General features: G+C 41.3%; 1 protein-coding gene across 1 annotated transcript in view; it reads right to left on the minus strand.

Moving 5' to 3' along the window:
- The window catches only part of TBC1D32 (TBC1 domain family member 32), a 484,474-nt gene that overhangs the window by 274,444 nt on the left and 184,557 nt on the right, over nucleotides 1–25,473 (minus strand). The window contains exon 17 of the mRNA XM_088481005.1: nucleotides 24,701–24,902. Coding sequence (XP_088337131.1) covers nucleotides 24,701–24,902 — 202 coding nt within the window. The remainder of the gene's footprint in view (nucleotides 1–24,700; nucleotides 24,903–25,473) is intronic.

Raw genomic sequence — 25,473 nt, forward strand, 5'->3', positions numbered from 1 at the left:
ACTTCCCATCTAGTACCCTCTTTAGTAGGGAGAGAGTAAAAAGAACATACAGACAAAGAATATATAGGCGCTGGTCAGTATAAAAATGAATTAATAAATATATATGAAAGAGACAATATAAAGAAAAAATACTCTAAAAATTAAATAAAAAAACATATATTATAACAATTAAAAACATGGATCGAATCTCAAGTAATATATATGTTACACTGATATACACCAATATATATAGTCTATCAGTTGGGACTGTATTATTGACTGGTGCTTATTTATGAGAAAAAAGTGTCAAACCTATAAAAATTCAATTATATTGCCCATCTCAAGGGCTGTTTATATCAAGATGAAAGAAAGAAAAACAAGAAGGCGTCAGAACATTGTATCAAACTAAAGGTATTTAAGAAAACCACAAATTGATAATTTGATAGTTGATACAGTGTTTACAAAATTATTACTCCCAATATAATTTCAGCATTTGGTTAACACGTCACAGTATCCAGAAAAATTAATAATTCATCAGATACACATCCTGCTAAAAACCGATATAAACCACAGAAAATTATTATTACAATTATGGCGTTTTGATTAAATCTTTATAATATAGTCCAGAAAAAATAATAAATGTTGAACAAAAAAAAAGGGGGGGGGGATAAACCACAGAGAATTGATGTCACAATTGTGGCATTTTGATTTAATTATTGTGATATTGTCCAGAAAAAAAGTAGATAAATAATGAGCTCACTGGAACCTCATAGGTCTCCCATCCATTTGTCAGCCACCTTTATGTATGCTTAGCTATTTAGCCATTACTCTGCCCCTGCATATATGCTACTGCAAGAGGTTTCTTAGATGGTTCTAATTCTCTGCATACAAGGGAAGTACATCTGATCCAATATAGATATTGATGATTCAAGTGTTTAGTTTATGTACATAATTGTTAAAACTCCGTATCACACAAAAAGAGAGTTTTATGCCCCGTTATTCTGGGGATATCAATTGGTGGAGAGTAGTGTTCTCAGGAATAGAACAAAAGGAAAAAGACATGCATGCAAAAAATAGGTTATATAACCTGTATCCTTTTGATTATTTTAAATGAAATCCTTACGTGATCAGGAGAGCGTCCACTCTGTCAGTAGGTACCACTTGTACTGACTAGCGGCCCGACTGCTGTCCATATCTAGCAGCTATGGGACCGCAATGAGGAGAGGTTAAAAGTGAATAGAAAAAATACCTCCCTCCGCAGACGGCGGATGCTGGCTATATGTCAGCCTCTTCGTATGTGTCGCCTCCTGTACCGTAGTACTAGATGTAAATTGTGATCCTGGTAAGTATATCACCCTTTTTTCCTTCATATGCGCCTCTCCACCGCAACAGATATTAGATATTAACGTGTTTCTCCGCCTCTTTCAGTCATTCAGCGGCTTCCCCAGAACAGTGTGTAAGGGTCCTCTCCCATCAGCTCTTTATGAGCCCTGCTTTGCTGATTCAGAAAAACAACAATGTGTAAGGGTCCTCTCCAATCAGCTCTTTATGAGCCCTGCTTTGCTGATTCAGAAAAACAACAGCTGTTGTGTTAACCCATCGGATCCCTCCACATCCGCTCAAACTGGGTTATCCATGATTCCTTTATCAGCTTGCTTTTAGAATATATAGATAATCATAATGGTATATGGTATGTGGGATTTATCTGAGGGAAGTCACTTAATGCGGGATAAATTTAATGCTCTGACAATGATTAGTTTAAACTTTGCAGAGTACAAACACCATTATATATATATATATATATATATATATATATATATATATATATATATATATACAGTCATGCCCAAAAATATTGGGACATTGACATAATTTTCATATTTTGGCCTCTATTCACCACCACAATGGCTTTGAAATGAAACAAACAAGATGTGATTTAACTACAGACTTTCAGATTTAATTTGAGGGTAATTACATCCAAATCAGGTGAACAGTGTAGAAATTACAATGGTTTTTATATGTGCCTCCCACTTTTTAAGGGGCCAAAAGTAATGGGACAAACTAAACAATCCTAAATCTAACTTTCACTTTTTAATACTTTGTTGCAAATCCTTTGCAGGCAATTACAGCCTGAAGTCTGGAATGCATAGATATCACCAGACGCTGGGTTTCATCCCTGGTGATGCTCTGCCAGGCCTCTACTGCAAATGTCTTCAGTTCCTGCTTGTTCTTGGGGCATTTTCCCTTCAGTTTTGTCTTCATCAAGTGAAATGCATGCTCAATCGGATTCAGGTCAGGGGATTGACTTGGCCATTGCATAACATTCCACTTTTTAGCCTTAAAAAACTCTTTGGTTGCTTTTACAGTATGCTTCGGGTCATTGTCCATCTGCACTGTGAAGCGCCGTCCAATGAGTTCTGAAATATTTGACTGAATATGAGCATATAATATTGCCCGAAACACTTCAGAATTCATTCTGCTGCTTTTGTCAGCAGTCACATCATCAATAAATACAATGGAACCAGTTCCATTGGCAGCCATACATGCCCACGCCATGACACTACCACCACCATGCTTCACTGATGAGGTGGTATGTTTTGGATCATGAGCTGTTCCTTTCCTTCTCTTCTCTTCCCATCACTCTGGTACAAGTTGATCTTTGTCTCATCTGTCCATAGGATGTTGTTCAAGAACTGTAATGGCTTTTTTAGATGTTGTTTGGCAAACTCTAATCTGGTCTTCCTGTTTTTGTGGCTCACCAATGGTTTGCATCTTGTGGTGAACCCTGTATATACACTCTTGTGAAGTCTTCTCTTGATTGTTGACTTTGACACATATACATCTACCTCCTGGAGAGTGTTCTTGATTTGGCCAACTGTTGTGAAGGGGTTTTTCTTCACCAGGGAAATAATTATTTTGTCATCCACCACAGTTGTTTTCCGTGGTCTTCCGGGTCTTTTGGTGTTGCTGAGCTCTCCGGTGCGTTCTTTCTTTTTAAACAGTTGATATGGCCACACCTAATGTTTTTGCTATCTCTCTGATGGGTTTGTTTTGATTTTTCAGCCTAATGAAGGCTTGCTTCACTGATAGTGACAGCTCTTTGGATCTCATATTGAGAGTTGATAGCAACTGATTCCAAATGCAAATGTCACACCTAGAATCAACTCCAGACCTTTTACCTGCTTAATTGATAATGAAATAATGAGGGAATAGCTCACACCTGTCCATGAAATAGCTTTTGAGTTGATAGTCCCATTACTTTTGGTACCTTAAAAAGTGGGAGGCACATATTGAAACTGTTGTAATTCCTACACCGTTCACCTGATTTGGATGTAATTACCCTCAAATTAAATCTGAAAGTATGCAGTTAAAGCACATCTTGTTTGTTTCATTTCAAAACCATTGTGGTGGTGAATAATTGCCAAAATCTGAAAATCCTGTCAATGTCCCAATATTTATGGACCTGACTGTAGATGGGCTACTGACTCTGGTTGGAACGACTCGGCTTTATGTAGCCAATATCGTGTTGGTCTTTCTGAGGCCATCAAGGACATCCTTGTGCAACATTCACCCTCTGAATCCTTGGATGACCTCATGCAACAAGCAATAAGGATTGACAAGCGGTTACGGGAACGCAAACGTGAACAACATCTTCCTGTCAGATCGCCTCGTTCTCCCACTTGGGTTCCATCCTCGGTCACAGAGGAACCTATGCAGATTGGCGCCTCTCGTCTATCTTCAGTACAGAGACGCAGAAGACGGACTCTTGGCCTCTGTATGTACTGCGGTGACAAGGGGCAAACGGTGAATAACTGTTCACTCAGACCAGTAAAAAGACAAGGCCTAAGTGTTCGGGAGGATTTGCAATTAGGCCTGGCATCCATTTCCTCCAAAAATTCTATTTTAATCCCAGCAGTCATCCAGCTCGCCAATTCCACTTTGTCCACTTCAACCTTCCTGGATAGCAGGGCAGCCGGCAATTTTATGGATTTTCTTTTCTTTCGCACTCTGGGAGTACCAGCTGTCCCTTTGCAACAAGAAATTCCTATCTGTGGTCTAGACGGAGGTTTGATTTCATCAGGTCATGTGAAGTTTAAGAAACCTCCTCTCCGTTTATCGGTGGGTTCCTTACACTCGGAGACTTTGTCTTTTTATCTCTTCCATTGTCCCTTGGCTCCAGTCGTTCTTGGTATTCCATGGCTTAAGGAACATAATACCGTGATTGATTGGCAATCCAGTGAGATAATCAGATGGAGTCAGACTTGTCAGAATCGTTGTTTGACCATGCCTATTCGGTTTGTACTTGCTATACTGTTGCTGAGACATCTCTAGCGATTCCGCTTCAGTACCGGGATTACACTGACGTTTTCTCCCAAAAACTTGCGGATGTTCTTCCTCTACATAGATCTTCCGATTGTGCCATCAACTTGATTCCAGATGCCAAGTTACCCAAAGGCCGGTTGTATTCCCTTTCTATACCGGAGGACAAAGCAATGAGAGAGTACATTGAGGATGCCTTGGCTAAAGGTTTCATCCGTCCCTCAAAATCACCATTGGGGGCTGTTTTTTTCTTCGTGGGTAGAAGGATGGATCTATTCATCCCTGTATTGACTACAGAGGACTCAACAACATTACGGTAAAAAATTCATATCCATTACCTCTCATTCCGGCACTGTTTGATCAACTGCATCAGACAAGATTGACCTCCGAGGGGCATACAACCTGATTCGAATCAAGAGTGGAGACGAGTGGAAAACGGCCTTCAGTACTCATTCTGGACACTACAAGTATCTAGTCATGCCGTTTGGCTTATCCAATGCCCCAGCTGTGTTTCAGGACCTGATCAATGACATTCTTCAGGAGTTTTTGAGGGTGTTTGTGGTCATATATCTGGACAACATCCTAATCTTCTCCCATTCACTGGATCAACATCATCACCACGTGCGACAGGTTCTCCAAAAATTGCGGGAGAACCATCTGTATGCCAAGTTGGAGAAATGTGAATTTGATGTCACTTAGGTTTCTTTTCAGGGGTATACAATCTCGTCCCAGGGATTTTCAATGGATCCTGGAAAAGTCGAGGCCATACTTAAGTGGGACCAACCAACTTCCCTTAAGGCCAACCAGCTGTTCCTCGGCTTTTCCTACTATTACCGCTGATTTATTAAATCCTCTTCCAGCCTTGTGGCACCCATTGTTAATCTGACTAAAAAAGGAGGGGATACTTTAAACTGGCCAATTGAGGCGATCCAGTCTTTCAAAACTCTCAAAATTGCTTTCACTCAGGCTCCTGTTCTTCGACATCCTGATCCTGACCTTACTTTTATCTTAGAGGTAGATGCCTCTGAAGTAGGAGCTGGAGCCATTTTGTTACAGAAAGACCTTGCAGATAGTAAATTGCACCCATGTGCATTCTTTTCTCGCAAATTTTCCTCTGCCGAATGCAATTATGATGAAGGAAATCGGGAATTACTAGCTATTAAATGGGCTTTCGAGGACTAGAGACACTGGCTGGAGGGGGCCAAACACCAAATGTTGGTTCTTACTGACCACAAGAACCTGTCCTACATTCAGTGTGCTAAAAGGTTGAATTCCCGGCAAGCACGGTGGGTTTTATTTTTTGCGCGGTTCAACTTCCTCATCTCCTTCCGTCCTGGTTCCAAGAACATCAAGGCTGACGCCCTTTCCAGAAGTTTTGGACCTAGTCAACAGATATCCAGGTCAGATGAAGCTATCATTCCTGACTCTTTCTTCCACTGTGCACTCACCTGAAATCTGGCAGATCTCATTTGGACATGTTAATCGGAAGCACCTCCGGAGAAGCGTTCTGGTCGATTGTTTGTCCCAGAGAAGTTTAGAAGAGCAGTTCTTCTGGATTTTCATGCCTCTCGAGTTGCTGGTCATCCTGGCATCAGTAAGACTTTAGCATTTGTCTCCCGCTCTGTTTGGTGGCAGTCTTTGAACAAAAATGTGCATGAATTTGTCTTGGCATGTGAGGTATGTGCCCGTAATAAGACACCTCGGATGGCTCCTTCTGGTCTGTTACATTGCCATGACTTTCATCGTTGACCTCCCACTATCTGCTCGATGTTCCGTTATCTGGACGGTGGTGTACTGGTTTAGCAAAATGGCACACTTCATACAATTGCAAAAACTTCCTTCCACTAAGGAACTCTCTGGCCTGTTTCTTCAACACATTTTTCGGGTACATGGCTTACCGATAGATATCGTGTCAGATCGAGGATCACAATTTGTGGTACAGTTATGGAGAGTGTTTTGTTCCTCTTTGGGCATTGAGCTTAGTCTTTCTTCGGGTTACCATCCTCAGTCGAATGGACAGACTAAGGCCCTCATTCAGAGCCGTACGCTCTGAGCAGAGCGCACGCTCTGAATGAGGGCCGGGCTCCATTTTCATGGAGCGTCCTCCTGGACGCTCGTATAGCTGTGGGTCACCACCCACAGGCTATACGAGCGTGCATTTTGATGGCCGCGATGGTCGTGAAATTGCGAGCCGCTCGCGAGTGGGTCTGAATCAGGCCCTAAGTGCGTTAATCAGTGTCTGGAACAATATCTACGCTGCTATGTTTCCAAGTATCATAATGACTGGGTATCTCATCTGCCGCATGCTGAGTTTTCTTTTAATACTTCATGCCATTCTGCATCTTTTGTTTCCCCATTCTTCTGTGTTACAGGACAACATCCAAAGTCAAATGCCTTTGACTCCGGATCACCAGCTTCTTCTTCTGTCTCTCGGCTCCGACATATTTGGTGCAAGGTTCATCAAAGCCTTCGGAAGGTATCTCTTCGCTCCAAAGAATCTGTTGACAAGCATCTGAGGTCATGTTGCTTTAAGAAAGGTGATTTGGTTTGGCTCTCCACCAAAAACATCAAGCTCCATCAGCCTACACAGAAGTTGGGTCCCAGATTTATTGGTCCATTCCGAATTATTTCACAGGTGAACCCAGTAGCCTTCAAACTTCAATTGCTCAACTCTCCGTATTAATAATACTTTCCTTGGTTCCTTGCTCAAACCTGTCTTCTCTTCAGCCAAATTCAAACTCAGGTCCTCTTCCAGGCCTGCTTCGGTGACGGTCCATGGTCAACATGAGTTCATAGTGGAGACGATCTTGGACTCTAGAATTTCCAGGGGTCTTCTACAATTTTTAGTCCACTGGAAGGGCTATGGTCCAGAGGAACGTTCCTGGGTTCCTGATACTGCATTACATTCTCCCAGGTTGAGAAGATGCTTCTTTCAGGAGTTTCCAGACAAACCAGGTTCTGGGGGTTCTTCAACCACGCGTCAAGGGGGGGGTACTGTTAGAAGTTGGGGTCACGACTTAACACTTTCTGACAGTATGCCCAGACAGGACGGGGTTTCTCCAGTTCTTCCTGTTGCTAGGAGATCGGCACGCCTCAGGAAGTGATGTGTTTTCCACAAGTGCAAACCTGATTGGGACTTCAGCCTATTTATACTCACTGATCAATTGCACCTGTGCCGACTATAGAGTGTCTGTGAGTTCCCTCAGCCTGGCTGCAGTGTCATGTTTTTCCTGTTCTCCGGTTCACTGAACTCCCATATGGCTTCCTAACCGCTCCAAGTAGCTTCCGTGCTACCACCTATCTCCAAACGGCATCCTGGCCGCATCTAGCAGCTCCAGTGGTGCCAACGTTCACCATACGGCTTCCAGGCTGCTCCAAGTAGTTTCCGTGCTACCTCCAATCTCCTAATGGCTTCCTAGCCATATCCAGCAGCTCCCGTGCTGCCAACGTTCATCCTACGGCAATTGCCCCAACATCGGCACCATTGCTGCCAACATCGGCACACTTGCCGCACCATCAGCTCTCAAAGCCATCATCAAACTATAGACTGTTTATCCACGGCAATTGACCCAGCATCGGCACCATCGCTGCCAACATCGGCACACTTGCCACACCATCGGCTCTCAAAGCCATTATTACACCATAGACTGCTTGTCTACGGCAACAGCCTGAACATCGGCACCATCGCTGCAACATCGGCACACTTGCCGCACCGTCAGCTCTCAAAGCCATTATCAAACCATAAACTGCTTATCTACGGCTATTGCCGCACCATCGGCACCATTGCCGCTCCATCGGTATAATTGCCACACCATCGGCATCATTGCAGCACCATCAACACCATTGCCGTACCATCGGCACAGCTGCCACACCATCGACTCCCAAGCTATTGCCCAAAAAACCAAACTGTACTCTCACAACATCTTTACCATTGATATCCTTAAAATCATCAACTGTGTCAGTACTAATGGTACATTCTTTACCTGTTGAATTCCCCTGTATCTCCATGTGAGCTGCTACTACCTGGAGCATAAGTCCAGGCAGCCGCCTAAGTACCGGTGAACGTATCCCAGTTCTTAGGGACAAGGGGCAGTTGTTATTGGCAGAAGATCTCGCTAGCCGGGTTCTAGGGGTCTCACATGGAGCAGGCAGTGGGATTCGTAACATGTATATGGGAAGAAGAAGAGGAATTAGTGTATTATTAGCCAGTCATTATATAAATACAGATTTTTAAAACCGAAAAAAAGAAGAAACTCACTGAACCCTCATAGGTCTCCCATCCATTAATCAGCCACCTTTATGAATGCTTAGCTATTTTGCTCAAACTCTGCCCCTGCACATATGCTGCTACAAGAGGTTTCTTTGAGTTGTTCTATTTCTCTGCATACAGTAGTGATAAAGCTAGAAAAAAAAACATATATTGGAGTTATTATATTAATTAGGTATTACTATCAACCCAGAGGGAATGTGAAAACATATCTAGAGACATGTTATGATATTTTAAAAATAAACCACAAAATTACCCACCTCACCATAGCTACCAACTATACTGTATATACTTGGAATGGTATAGACCGATCACTCGATTCTAATCATTGGTCTCTATAGAGAAGATATCCATATAATTAACCAATATTTATGCAGAAGAGAAGCGTACTGGACTTTTAGGCTTAGAACTCTTATACCTCAAGGTCTTAATGATACTGTGGAATTGAACAATATTGGTACAGATATCATCTTTGACACTAATCATCTAGACCAGTGGTGGTTATTTTCATATAGTAAATCAGTTTATAGGTTTGACACTTTTTTCTCATAAATAAGCACCAGTCAATAATACAGTCCCAACTGATATACTATTTATATATTGGTGTATATCAGTGTAACATATATATTACTTGAGATTCGATCCATGTTTTTAATTGTTATAATATATGTTTTTTTATTTAATTTTTAGAGTATTTTTTCTTTATATTGTCTCTTTCATATATATTTATCAATTAATTTTTATACTGACCATTGCCTATATAATATATTCTTTGTCTGTGTGTTCTTTGATTTATGGGAATCCAGTAATTTTCCCATCTATATAAGGGCAACTGTTAGCCATTTTGGATATCGAACATTATACATATTTGATGATTTTTTGAGTCTCAATTACCATCTTTATAGGCTAGCGCCCATACATATTCGTTTTTTGAGAGGGTAAAAAGACACTAGTCTTTTGGGACCTGGAACCGGTTGCCTGGAGTACACCAAGCTTTTCCCATGAGCTCTGTGAGCTGTTCTGATTGAGGAAATTCTGCCTTAACCACTTTCTGATGTTTAAACATCGGGTTTTAGGTTTAGGGGCCGGTTCATCATCCTCTATATTCAGGATTGATTTAACCGCCCTCGCTAAAGCAGGAACATCCACTGTTGATTGACGGTGCTCCTCACCAAAGTGCAACTCGAAGAGAGAACCTTGTTGTCATCTGATTCCTCAGATGATGCGTTAGAATCCGAAAGCTGGGAGGACTGAAAGGATGATACAGTCCATCTATGTGCTTTGGTGGCTAATAGTCTGTCCACCTGTAACTTTTGCTGAGAGGCAGCAGACATTTGAGCCATATTCTCAACTGAGTGGGCATAAACATCCATCCAAGGAGGATGCATAGGGGGTACCGATATAGTAAGCTGTAATAGCTTGGGTGCCCCATGGTGGGAGGCAGCATGGGAGTAGATAACCAATTCACTAGTTGCGTCATAACCTGGGTTAAGGAGGACACCCAAGGTGGCTCCTGGACAGATGCTGGAAACGTGGACTGATGAGTAAATTTATAACAATTAGTACACAAACCATCCTGTATGGAATCCTGAAGGAACAAGCCCGCAAAACGGGATTTGCATGTAACCAGCACAGGGGCATCAGTCTCCTGTGTATCCTTACCTCTGGAAGACATAGGCAGTACATAACACACAATAAGTGTAAAGCTAACAATACAATGTGACAGCCTTCACAAGTATAAGTAAATGTGAAGTACTACTGTACCGTTACACACCTGGTAGTTGAGGGGTTAAGAAAAAATAGCAGTGATAGGAATAACTGACAGTCAGAAATTTAGGGTCTCATTCAGACCCGCTCGCAAGTGTTTGAGTGCTCGCAAGCGGGTCAATGTTGGGCTCTGCGCACGCCGCAGCGGCTGCACTGTGCGCGCGCAAGCCCCGAAGCGAGAGAAATTCTCTCGCTCCGGGGCTCACTACAAAAGGGGCTGCTGTCGATGGTGATCGACAGCTCATCCCGTTTTGTAGGCGTGGCGGGGGATGGCTTCACAAACGGAGGCATTCCCAAACGAACGCCTGCCGTTTGTGGGCGGCCCCACTGACATCACCAGTGATGTCAGTGGGAGAGCTTCCAGCTCTATTAGAGTGGGAAGCTCTCTGGGGCATGCGGCAATGAGACCCTACCACAAGGGTCTAGTCGCAAGCCCCAAGGATCTCGATGGCCAAGACACCCACAGCTTAGCGAGCGGCCAGGAGGCCGGCTCTTTTTAGAGATGCGGCCGCCCTCATTCAGAGCGAGCGCTTGCATTTTGCGAGCGGCTCTGAATGAGGTCCTTAGAGTGTATCACTGCAGCAGAGCTGGCACAAGTCACATACAATGCATATAAATATAATTACAATGGGCCTGAATCAATACACAAGCACATAAGTTGGTAGGATTTGAGCGCTGTATAACATGGCCCCTGGGGAGAGGTATATATGGAGATTGGACCCAAACCTCTTGAGACCAGCAGCTTCAGCAGATCACTGAATCTTACTGAGCTTCTCATATAGGGAGGAGAGTAGGAGAAGGAGCACAGCAGAAGCAGGAAAGCCCTTAGGTGAGGCATCGCCATCTGGTAAAGGGGAGGGGCTGCCGGGGGAGAGCTGACCTCCCCTCTACTGTATTAACCCCCAGTTGCGCTGGCCTCATGAGAATGGCCACCGACATAGTCCCCAGCGCCAGATCTAACTTGCCCCGGTGGTCAAGTGGGAGAGCAGCGCCATCCGGCAGGTCTCCACCACTGGAGGTAAGAACTGCCAACACGCGATTCGCCTTACCTGTGTCTCCGCCTCCCGGCTGCAGTCCTGGGTCCCCAGTGGAGCGGCTAGCTAAGCCCTGCTGGCGCCCACTGACATCACCGGACCAGTTACCGGTGTTGTGGTGGTAGATGGAGCAGCAGCACAGGCATCCATTAGGCGCTGCTAGCTCTGAAGTAACATAAAATAAAATAACTCAAAAATAAAAGCTAAAGCAGTCCCCTTGTTAAAAAGCTGCAACCATATCCTGCTGCAACAAAAGAAAAACTGTCTGCCAGTGGCTGGGGGCGGGGTATATGTGGAGGACCAATGCATCCTGGGAGCTAAAGCTTAACTGTTTGGTGCCCGAAACTTTCCGACCACACACACCCCATGGTATCCCTGTGGATCCCCTATAGACCCTGAAGAATAAATATATATATAAATTATTTTCATCTGCTCATTGTGGGCTGCTCTTCAAACGGTGTACCAAAACATAGTGCACCTTAGAAAAATTCCCAAAGAAATAGAGGCACTACTCCATCAATTCAGCTTTTTCAAAATGCAATGTAATTTTTATATTCACCACCCAGTAAGAAAAACACCAATACTGTCATTCCATCTTCAGTAGTTACAAACAAGTAAACATTCCAATTTCACAGTTTACATTATAATACTTATAATGTCTGTCGGCTTCGGTCCATTTCAGGGCCGTTCCAGACAAAAAACATTGCCGTATGGCTCACAGGTATGGCTCACCCCTCCATACATAATCAGCCCTTATAAAGGCTTATCTTACCTCAATCACCTAAACACCTGTGCCCCGGCTCCCGCATGGGTTCCAGCTCACAGCGCATGTCCGATGGTGCTTCCGCAAGCATTCCCTGCTAGCGCTACCCCAAATGACTACCACCAGGACTAGCTACATGGCGGGTGTCGTGAGATCATAACGATCGCATGACTGTGACTCTCCGTGTCACTATCTCTACCCCTCAATGCTTCCAGCAGAATGCAGGCTCAATCTGCATTCCAGGAGTGTGTTCACATATGATCACATAGAAATCTTAAGTCTCACAAATCAGGATCACATGATCCCCGATTATTGTGAGCACAAGTGACACAGTATTCTACCGATACTCCTTCCATATACTTATTGTCCTACGTGGCCAGGGGGCAGAAAGGTGAGGGGACCTGTGAACAACCATACCTGTGTGTCAAATCCACTTACAGTATTATAACTAAGGAATCTATCTTATACCCTCGATATTAACATAATTACAAACTATTAAAATACACAAACATAAAACACTCTTTTAATTAGCTCTGGACGCAGTTACAAAAAACATCTATAATTAATATTCTCATTTAATCCCTTTGGGGCAATGGTGTTCAGCATAAAAATCCATCTTGCCTCTTTTTGTAGCAAAAGTTGTAGCAAAAGTTTCTCTCCATCACCACCCCTTTCTGGCACTGGGACATGGTCTATTAAAATGCTCTTCAATGTCGAAATCTGATGCATCTGCATAAAGTGGCAAGCCACCGGCTTATCACTTTTTCCGTTATGGATGGCTTGTCTAATAGACATTCGGTGATTGGCCATACATTCACGGAAACTCCTCACCATCTTCCTAACATAATACATCCCGCATGGACACATAAGAATATATATTACAAAGGCTGAGGTGCATGTGAGCCAATGTTTGATAGCAATTTTAACTCCCGTATGTGGGTGTGCAAACTAATTTCCCAGGATCATTCCGCTACATGTAGTGCAGCCCAAGCAACGGAAACATCCAGTTTTATTTCTATGTAACCCATGTGCCATCAGACTTCTTCCTGAAATTCTTAGTTGGCTTCATTAAAAGTTTTTTTAAATTTGGGCCCCTACGGAAAGCTACTAGGGGGCTTCCACCAACACTTTTTAAAGTTGCGTCCATGCCAACCATAAAACAGTTTCTCTTTAGCACCTTTGCAAAACATGCTGCCCTGGTGTTTTACTGGGTGGTCACTATAATTATTCCCTTCAAATCCTTCTCCTTCGGTATATTCTTGTCCCGATGAATGTTGCGAGCTTTCCTCAAGTATTTATTTATGACACCTCTAGAGTAGCCACATTCCAGAAAGCTTGTGTGTGTGTATATATATATATATATATATATATATATATATATATATCAAGAACAATCCATATAGAACACAAAATATTCTGCTCCTGCAGCGGTAGAGGCACTTATCAGACTTTGTACAATTGCAATGAATGTATTTGTAAATATTCATACCTGTGTATGCTTCTTTCCATGTCAACATTTCAGTATCCACAAAACCGAAACGTCATGACATAAAGCATATACAGGTATGAATATTTAGAAATAAATTCATTGAAATTGCACTGTCTGGCGTGTGCCCTTACCTCTGCAGGGGCAGACTATTGTGCTGATATGCAAATGAGCAATGATGTCCTCTCTTACTGTGGCTTCCAGGCATAATTACTTCCTCACTTAAGCAATTTCAGATTTCGCCAGAAGCTTATCTCCATTACAAAAATCAATTAATCATTTTAACAGAATGAGGGAAATGCTATTTAACTATGCAAGTTATGTTTTAAGCCAAATAATAAATTAATCTTTTACTGTGAATTAGATATATAAAATGCAGGCCAATTTAGTACTTTAAAGTCTCTCTTCATTATGCCAGCAAATTAAACATCTCATAACTCATTGTACCAACTTATTTATAGGACATCAATATTTACTGCCAAATATTGAGCTATTAATAATAAATAAGTTAAATAGTTAAACTATGCTATGTGCATATAACTTTAAGGAATCATTTTTAAAAACCAATGCATTTTAGCAAAGGCAAAAATCTTCTTGACACTTAACTAGCTAAGAATGTCTCCAGTGTTTCTCAACATAAAAGATAATGTAATATAAGCCCAAAGAAGAACAGCTACTGACTAATGTTGCATATTACTGATAATCCAGTCAATGAATCACTTATTGTAGCATGGGAAACATTTAAAATGTAACCAAGTAAATAATTGCTTACTAGAATAACTAACAGAAGTTAAAAATATCATTGAAGATATATAATGGAAACGACAAATGTATTTATTACAAGCATTTTATGTAATGGAAGAGTGCAGACAGGTTCAGAGCACATTCAAAAGAGTAAAATTAAAACAGACTATTTTCTCGCTTTTGGTAGTAAAAAGGCAATTACAAAAAAATTGATTTCCAGACCCACAATTCCTTGTTATTAATGCATTTAATTACTTACTGTTTCTTACAATTTAACACACTAGTGTGCACATTTTTTTTCAGGCATGGATTCTCCACCCAATCAAATATAGAATCTGTTCTCATTGCTTGGGACACTGAAAAAGGGATTGCATGGAACTGTCTTCAGGATTTCTATCCTGTATATCAATTAGTTAATATAGTTAATACATATAATCCTATGTGGTTTTTTTTCTCAGTTTAAAAGGATTATAAACCCCAAAATGCTGGTTGTTATATTATAAAATGTGAAGGTAAATAATTCTGCTGGGACAGTATAAGGACATATGTGCTCTTTTAAAACAGTGTTGCACTGGTAGACATTAAAAGCATTAGTGCACCTTTTGTGGACCAGCTGCTATTGGATGCAGTACATACTTACCTACTCTCATGAAATTTCCAAGAGACTCTTGAATTTTAGGTTGCTTTCTAGGACAACTGAGAAGACCAACCATTGGCTTCCAAAGTGAGGTTGGGATTCTGTGGTATTCCTTACCACACTGTGGCCCTGATTCAGAGCCGGACGCTCCTTCAGAGCGCTCGCTCTGAATCAGGGCGGCATTTTTTTTTATGTGAGCCGGCCTCCTGGCCGCTTGCTAAGCTGTGGGTCGCGACCATCGGGCTTGCGATAAGACCCTTGTGGTAGGGTTTCGTCCATCGCAAGCCCCAGTGAGCTTTCGGCTCTAAAAGAGCCGGAAGCTCACTACTGAGGCCGCCCCCAAACGGCAGGCGTTCCTTCGGGAACGCCTCCGTTTGGCCAGCCACCCCCCCTTCCCGCCTCCAAAATGGGGCGACCTGTCAATCAAAATCGACAGCCGCCCCCTTTTGGTGCAAGACTCGTAGCAACGGAGCGCCTGTCGCTGGCCGGGTCTCGCGTATGCGTACGCCAGAGCTGGCTCCGGCGTGCACATGTGCAGTGAGGGACCATCGACCCGCTTGCCAGCGCTGTGCGTTCGCGAGCGGGTCTGAATTAGGCCCTGTATGTCACAGTAACCAGGTCACATCAGTTAGAAGGATCTTTGCTGTGCTGCTTCCCTCTCAGAAGAGTATAGCGCTATATCCACAGTTGGCAGCAACTTTAATGTGGTACATTCTGTGTGGACCAGAGCTAAAACAACAGACCCTTAGCCATGCTCACAACAAAAGTGGGCATGGTCAAGGGTGCAGCACGGCTATGCTCCATTGTGACTACATCCTGAAAAGCGGTGTGCCGCAGGCACACTAATGCAAGTCGACTCAGTAAGATGTGAGAGGAAGGGTATACTCCACATGCACAACCTTGCTGCTCTTGACTCCACCCTCTTCATCTCTATGAACACCTCCTCTCTCTTTTAACTCCAGCCTCAACTGCCCTGAACCAAGCTGTTTCACTCCAACTTAATTTCTTCCCTTGATTTTATTACCCCGGACATCATGCTCATGCTTCACCTGTCTGCTCACCAACCTCGGCACATCAAATTCATCTTAAGAAATGCTCCCACGACTTCCGGTGGGCGGGCCAGCTAATATGGCCGCTTTTTAAAGTCCTTCTCACAGAGGGCTCTTGTCGCGACATTGTATCATTGATGTAACCACAAGATTAACCTCAATTAATCTTGCAGCTACGATGTAGCGGTTCTCACCATAGACGTCTATGGGGATTTCTCACCATAGACGTCTATGGGACACACAGGCTGGCCGCATTCAGCTAATCAGGGAGCTGCTCCGACGGAGATGCTCCCTGATGGGGCACACGTGTGCCCCGGTAATTTTCGCGGAACAAAGGTATGTGTACACACATACCTTTGCTCAGTCCGTATGGATCGGGTTTTTTTGCGTTTTTTTATTTTAACCCCTGGATTGCCTACTTGGAGAAGAGGAACGTGATCGACGCATAGGAGAGGTGAGTATGGATTATTTTTTTTCAGGTACACCCCTATGGATTACTTCGGATACTAGGTGAGTATGTGTGAGTGTTAGTGTGCATGTATGTTTTATTAAAATTATACTTTCACGGTGTATGTTTGTTTATTTACGTATTTCTTTAGTTGTGGAACTACAAGTGCCAGGGGGCCCGTAATGAACCGCATGCTGGTATTTGTGGTTCTCCAAATACCAGCATGCAGGGGAGGCTTGCTGGTACTTGTGGTTCTACAACCAAAGACAATATGGAAACTTTAATTTTACACTTTACACTATCAACCCGGCACCCAACGCCCTAGGGTGCCGGGGATAGCCCCGGGCTATCAGTCTAGGCCTGGGGTGCCCTGGAGAGGGGGACCCCTTTATTGGGGGGGTCCTCAACTCTCCTGGGATCCCCGGCCTGGACTCACTAGCAGTCAGGGATAATGCTTTGGCCGGGGAAACCGGTGAAAGGTTTTCCCTGGCTGTGGCATTATCCCCCTGCTAGAAAGAGTTCGGTGCTGGTTCTGGAATTTTCGGGGGACCCCTACTCGTTTTGTCCCCTGATTTTCCAGAACCAGCTCAACAAAGCCCTGTGCTGGTTCTTAATATACAGGGGCCCCCTACACATTTTGGCCCCTGTATTTTTAGAACCAGAACAGGCTTTATAAAGCCCGGGACTGGTTATGCTTTTGGGGAGGGGGTGCACGTTTTTTTTTTTAACACACACAGAAACCATCACGGATCTCACTGATCTGTGATGGCTTCTCTAAAACTCGCACCTTTTAATGCTACTTGCATTAAAAGGTGACAGTTTACATAGTCCTAAACTCGCCTGCACTCGCAAATGCAGTAGCCTCGAGCTGAAAAGTTTGCAGGCTATTGAATTTGCGAGTTTCAGTAAAAGTGCAAGAAAAGTGCGAGTTTGGACTGTTACTAAAACTGACACCCTATTACATTTGGCCCATAGTCTCTAATTGGCTTCCTGTAACCCTGGGAGTAATTTCAGGATCCTCATCTTTGATAGTGGAAAGGGCGCACCGAGTAGGCCCTGATCGACAACAGACACAGCAACGTCCATGTCCAGTAATTTTCAAATTACCTTGACAAGGTGAAGATTCTGGAAGCATACCGCAAGCTCGACAACTTATCCTACGAAGGTTCTAAACTTCTCCTATTTCAAGACTTTTCCTTTCAAGTCTCCTCTAAATTGCGCAAATTCTCACCAATTTGTAAGGACCTGTTCTCCAAAGGCATACGGTTTTCCTTCCTCTACCCTGCAAAACTACGGATCATCCATAATGGTAAACCATATTATTTGGATTCTCCATCTGCCGCGCAGATCTTTCTAAAATCAATGGGATCGGCTTCCCCCCATGTCTCAATGGATGACAATGACTGATTCCACCACATCGACGTTGATAAGTATTGTGTTACTGTTTTATAATGGCTGACAGTGTCTTTATTTTCTTTGAAATGCTGATTTTGCTAGCACTATGTGGTTTTGGATTTATTATCGGCAATGTATGATGTTTTCAATATGCAATGAGGGGGCCTTTCCAGAGGCTCTTACAATTTCCATGTTGTTTTTTCTTTTCTCTAATCTTGCTGATTTTTCACTATTATTGCGACAATCTTTTGGGTTGTCATACTGAGTTCACTTAAATTTCTTAAAATTTGACAGATTGTTTTTCCATAATATATCTATTGTTATTGCAATTGTCAGGTATATATTAGATTTTATTCCATGTAAATGTTTATGGTCTCTATTTTTGGGATTCCCCCGGCTTGCTCGTTGGGACGGGTTTGGGGATTTTCTTAGATGTTATCTTTTTGCCGGCTTTCCTGTTGTTGGTATAGGTTAATGACTAGTAGGTATAAAAAGACACCTCAGGATACAATGATTAAACGTGATCTCACACTTATAAAAAGTTTTAAGTCATCTTAAGAAATACCGTCCTGACATAGTATTCCTACAGGAAACTCACTGGCGGTGCACTGACCCAAATATTTTGACAGATACATGGTTGAGGGAATATAGAAGTGCTTCATATACAACAAAAATCCGTGGGGTACTTATCCTGTTTAATAAATCTCTTAACTATACTATAAAAGATGAGAAAATAGACCCGGACGGTAGATATTTCTTGTTAAAGGTTGTTATTGGGCATGAAACTTATACTCTAGCCTGTATCTATGCCCCTACAGGGCCTAATGCAGAATTTTTTTCTACTTTATATGTGTCTATACAAGCTTGGTCAGAGGGCACCTTAATAATGGGAGGTGATCTTAATGTAGCTCTAGACTCCTCGTTGGATGTCTCTGGCGGACCTAGACATGAGGGACGGGCTCGTTCTGCTCCTTCTACTATGGCATTGTTATTAGATTCTTTGGAGCTAATTGAACCCTGGCGATACCTTCACCCGATCTCTAGGGAATATACCTTTTCTCCCACCCCCATAAAAGTTTTTCTAGATTAGATTATTGGTTGACATCTAATTCTTTACTACACAGAATATTAGATGCTTCCGTTGAGGACATACTTATCTCTGACCATGCCCTGTTAAATTAAAGATACAGTTGGAATCTCCTATATTTCGTTCCCCAAATTGGCGTTTTCCTGATTATTTAGCCTCCTCTGAGGATTTTCGACAATATCTACAACAAACTTTCTTAAATTATGCATCTGATAACTCTGAGCATGTTGAAAATATTAATCTCTTTTGGCAGGCATCGAAACCAGTTGTGCGAGGTTATTTGATTTCCTATGTAGCATCAAAAAAAAGAGAGATACAGCAGAAATTTTCCCAAGCTGCAAATGTAGTATCTTCTAAATACTCCGCCCTATTATCAAACCCAACGGAAGCCAATAGAATATCATATAGAGACGCTAAAACGGTTTATGACTCCCTTTATGAAGAACAAGCTCGATTGAATATCACTTATCGTAATAACAGATATTTTCTTTGGGGTAACCGCCCGGGTAAATTATTAGCGCATTTGGTGAAATCTGCAACTGCACCTAAGCATATTTCATCCATTTAATTAGATTCGGGTTCAATGGGCTCCACTCCAAACCAGATTAGTGAGGCTTTCCTTAGGTACTTTGAATCTTTCTATTTGGAATCTCCTGACCACCCCACACAAGGTATGGAATTTTTGTATAAGGCTGATCTTCCAACTCTTACGGAGGAAGACAGAAACATTTTAACTGCCCCAATTACTGATTTAGAAATTATGTCACTTATAAAAGGTTTACCTACAGGTAAAACGCCAGGTCCAGATGGTCTGTCAGCGGCCTATTATAAATTACTATCCCCACACCTTATCCCTCATCTTTCTAATCTATTTAACTCTATTTTGCAAGGTGAACCAGCTCCAAAAGATTTTAATATAGCTCGGGTCATCCTATTACCAAAACCAGATAAGGACCCTATGCTAGTTACCTCGTATAGGCCGATTTCCCTTTTGAATCAGGATATGAAACTTTTTACAAAACTATTATCGACAAGACTACAGTTGATACTGCCTAAAATTCTACACCCCGCTCAAACCGGTTTTCTTAAAAATCATCATTCAGTACATAATATAAGAACACTCATTGCAGTCATGATTAAAACCCACCAGACTCGTGGTAAAGATAGTATAGTTGTCAGCTGTGACGCAGATAAAGCTTTTGACCGAGTGTCATGGGCACATTTAAATAGAATTTTTTCTTACCAGGGATTCGGCTTGAAATTTACCCATATCTTTAATGCTTTATATCACATGCCAACAGCGTTTCTGACCATAAATGCATTAAATACAAGATCGTTTAATCTTTTTTGTGGTCCAAGACAGGGTTGACCGCTGTCCCCGCTCCTATTTAACTTGGCTCTGGATCCCCTTATCAGGCTTATCTTTAAAGAAACTAGATGGCGAGGCATTATGTTGGTGCAAACAGAAATAAAATGTTCTGCGTTTGAGGATGATTTGTTATTATATTTAGCTGACCCTAAATTAGCAATGCCTTACATGCTAGACTTATTTGAAGCTTTTGAATTAATATCGGGATTCAAAATTAACTACACTAAAACCGTGGCCCTACCCTTTTTTCCTGAGGACAAATTGGGCTGGCGGGAATCATTACCATTTAAATGGGCTACTGATGTTGGCATCACCTATCTGGGTATTAAAATTCCGTCTCATCCTGCTAATCTATGTGATATTAACTATTTCCCTCTCCTGTCAAAGACCATTTTGGATTTTAATAAATGGTCACATCTTCCCTTATCATATCTGGGTAGATGTCACCTATATAAGATGATATGTTTCCCCAGATTCCTTTATGTTGCGCAAATGCTTCCAATAATTCTGCCTAAAAGATTTCTGGCAAATTTGAACAAAACACTGACAAAATTTATATGGGCAGGTAAGCGTCCGAGAATATCTTTATTTAAATTTCAGCAAAAAAAGGAGTTAGGAGGTGTTAATTTACCTTGTCTTCGTAATTATACCCTGGCTGCAAATTACAGAGTGGCGCTGGATTGAATCGGGGGCTCTGATGTTTACATACAGCGACATATTGAACAATCCTTTACTCCTGATTGGAACCTGACTTCCTTCAAACATCTCTCCCTATTTCACTTAAAAACAATATCTTGCTATACTCCATGTGTATGGCGTGGAGATTGACTAGATCTAGTCTAAAACTGCCCAAAACTAAATCTATTTTTCTGCCATTATGGGGGAACCCATGTTTTCCACCTGGCCAGAATTCATCTATTTTTAAAATATGGCATGATACGGGATTATGTTATATTTACCAATTCTTGAATATTGAAGATTTAACTCCAATTACTAGATCGCAAGAAAAATTTCCCTCCCATTCTATCCCATTATTTCCGTATTTACAAGCTGTCAGCTATGCGCAAACCTCCTTAAGGAGTAAAAATTTTAACTTAGATCAACTATGCTCTCTTGATAGGATACTATATTATAAACCTAAAGACTCCCTCACTACTTCCACCATATATACCCATTCTCGCCCTGAACTTGATTTGGAAACTGGTTCGGTAGGCTTGTTGAAATGGAAGGAGGTATTCCCTGAACTTCCCATGACAAACATGCTAGATGCATATATGAGACTCAATAAACTTTTAGCTTCATCATCATATATGGAGACGCATATTAAAATTCTGCACAGGGCTTATTTCACCCCAAAACTAAAATTTGTTATAGGGGAATCGCAAGATTCAAACTGTTACAAATGTAAAACCCCCGATGCAGATATTATGCACTGTTTGTGGTCTTGTTCTCAAGTCCAATCATTTTGGAAATCTCTTCAAACTTATATTAATACTATATTGAAAATGGAGTTTACGATTACTAGTGAGTGGGTTTTTTGGGGTATATATCCAACATATATGGAGTGTAGATTAACAAAAGGTAATTGTGTTCAACTGATTAAACTGGCAGCTGCTGCAAAAAAACCTATCCTGTCACACTGGATCTCGTCAGAACCTATCCCCTTACATTTATTTCACACTAAATTCTCCTTTTTATTTTTAATGGACTGGACCGAAACTTTTTTAAATAAAGAGAAAATGACAGTCAGGTTTTTTGATATTTGGCTCCCATATGTCCTCACACTTTCTGATGTTATAAGGGAAGCATTGTGAAAATGTTTCGGTTTAACAACCTGGTACAATTAGGAGGTAGTGTCCACAGGGGTGCCATTCTAATAGATTTCGATAAGTTATTATGTGTTTGCTCTAATTTGATAAGGAACATTATAGATCCCTTTTTGTCAATGTTCCATGGTTCTAAAATATATGCTTTTTGCTATATTTAATATGTTTAATTTACCTGATATTGCAATATTTATGTATTTTGTTATTTTGTCAATCTGTCAATAAAAAATGTGTTAATAAAAAGAAATGCTCCCACACAGGTGAACAGTACTGGAGGAAATCAAGCATTCATGCAGACTACTTCTATTCCCAATTCATGTTAGCTTCTTACAACTCTGTATCACACTAAACAATATTACTTCAAATCTTTTATATCCTCCCAACTCCTCCAACCCACGTCACGTGTATGCTACATTCAACTCACTATCTGCCCTATCTGCCTTTGACTTCACCACTCGCTAAACTGAAGCCCCTCACCAGAGTCACCAATTACCTTCTCGCAGCCAAAGCCAAGTATCAGTTCTATCTGCTCATCCTCCCTATCCTTGATCTGTCTGCCACCTTCAACACCATTGACCTACCTCACCAACCGCTCATTTGCTACGTCTACCTCTATATTTATACCCCCACACTTCCTCTACCTATAAGCATCCCCCAAGGATAGTTCAAGGCCCGGATAGTTCTAGATGTGATCCCCAGTCTTTACTGTTTACTAATCAACCTTACATGATACTCACTATCAGTTGCGATATCACCATCCTTTTCTCCAAGCATCCCCCAAGGGTCTGTTTTTGGCCCTCTCTATCTCCTTACTCAAACTCATCAGTTCCTTCTGTCTTCAACACCATCTATATGCTGATGACACCCAAATCTACCTCTCCTCCCCTGATCTATTTCCCTCTATCCTATCAAACATCTCTGACTGTCGGTCTGCCACCTCAACCTAGATGTCCCAGCACTTCCGGAAGCATATCATAGCCAAGATCAAACCTATTGTTTTTATCCTTCCAGGGTCCCTCCATCCCTCCTCGCTTTTCTTTATAACACCACCCTCTCCTTTGTCCCCCAAGTCATCTGCCTCTAGGTTACTGTATACTCGACTTTGCTCCCTCCTTCACCATCAAGCAAGTTCAATATCCAAGATGATCATAATGATTTTGCAGGTCAAATAGTAATAATAATAATAATAATAATAAATAACTAAATAACCAGCTTAGAAAAGAATAGTATCAATAATTCTAACTCATATATAATTCTAATTTATATTTCCATAACACTAACTATATTATGCCAGGGGCGAAAAACAGAAATTTTCACCAATAATCCCCATTTTTCGACGATGTTTTTTCCCCCATATCCTATTATTTTGGATGAAAAAAGTTGGATATTTTGTGTTAAAACACATAGGATTAGTGACAAGATCACGGACGTATGTGTTCTCGCCATTGCGGGGCTGAAAAACGGCACCTTTCCTGGATTATTTTCCAGAACACATCGGGTCCCAAAAAAAAAAAAAAACACAGTAAGTGCTGGTGTCGGACGGATCTTTGGGGATAATTGGTTAGCCCTGCAATGATCCATTAGCAGCGCTACTTTAGTGCTGCTAATTGGATACCACCCTTTGTGGGAAATGTTTTCACATCCAATTCACCATATGCATTATCCAGCAGCTTGGAAGGCCAAAACACAAAGCAGGGTTGTGCTGTGGTTTTAAAACACATGCATGTACATGCAAGTAGTGTAAAAGATTATGAATGTAAACCCTCCCTCCACTTCTTTAATGGCCCATACTACTTAGTATCAGCCCATGTCCTCTAATGGGGCCCATGTAAAGTAGCATTCAGCCCCTCCTGGTACCCATGGCATATTGATATCAGAGAAATAATATAAAGTATATTATCTCTGTATGATTTAAATTGTTTATGAAAAAGGAGTGATCCCATATATATGGTTTATGCATTACCTATGCAAACATAGTGCTCCCAAACTAGGTTCAATTTAATAATTTTGGCTTAATCTATAAACTTTTAACATACAGTATAGTGTCAGATATAATCTATTGGGATTGGAAAAAAAAGCCATAGAAGTACTGCAGACTACTACGAAAAACCTTCCTACACAATAGTTAACATCCACTAATCCCGCCACCCTAACAGCCATTCTGAAATGGTCTCTCATGCAGTGTGTACAATGTAGGTGCTATTTAAAAAACAGTTAATAAAATAAGTAGATTTTGATGCACCAACATATTTAATTCACAAGTCTAAAGAGATATGCAAAATGTGGTAAATAGCAATAGAAAACCTGACCTCTGATGATTATTAATAAATAGCCCCAAGTATGCGTTACTTTATAGTCTAGGAAATGCATAAAGCCAAAAGAACCAAAGAAATGTTCTGCTGGAAGGTCTTGCATATGAAAGTAAGCAAAGAAACAAGCAAGTCTGGTATTATTACTAACTAAAAAATGCAGTGGAAAGATGTACAAATTTAAACTGTCAAATTTATTAAAAAAAGAAATGGAGGTTACCTTTTTCCAGGCACCAGCAATGCATTCATGTAACTGATAAGAAGTTAACACTTGGAGTCCTTCACATGTATGGTACATTTGGCGACACACATATATGAAAGATCCTTTCAGCAGAGGCAATATGTCTGATTCAGTTAAGGCAGGAATATCTTCATTGAGGAGTTTCTTGGAAAAGTGGCCGATTACATGGGCACCTGTATTACTGAAACAATATACATACAATTAAAATAAAAAAACACATCTTTACATTAATATAAGATATACTACTGGGTGAGAAAAAAAACAAGTTCTTTAGTAAAAAAAAAAATACAGATAGAGTGAAAATAAATACCATTGTATTTTATTTGTTTTAAGTAAATTTTCTTGCATGGTCTTTTATTTAATAAGCATGGTCTTTTATTTAATAGAAATATGCTACAATGTAATGGACTTGTACTAGTTACAAATACTTTGGAGATAATAAGAAATGGGATTTCCTGTACAGAAAAATATGGAGAACTCACTAACTTATTGCAAAATTGATAGAAAACATATTGATACAAATGTATGCAAATAAACATATTTACAGTACCTACCAAACACCCGTGACGCTCCCAAACTAAGGATTTCTAGGGGGAGGGAGTATTCTGAATGATTCATTTTAAAGAAAGTGTGGCCAGCCCATGAGCAAGACGTTATGAGGCTGGCTGTGGCATTTAACAAGCCACAGCCAGTCTCATACAATGTGCAGTGCATGTAATTCATCAGAAATATAGAGGGCCAGCAATCATAGT

The sequence above is a fragment of the Taudactylus pleione genome, unplaced genomic scaffold (genome assembly GCF_031769625.1).
Source record: "Taudactylus pleione unplaced genomic scaffold, aTauple2 ptg000259l, whole genome shotgun sequence".
Lineage (NCBI taxonomy): Eukaryota > Metazoa > Chordata > Amphibia > Anura > Myobatrachidae > Taudactylus > Taudactylus pleione.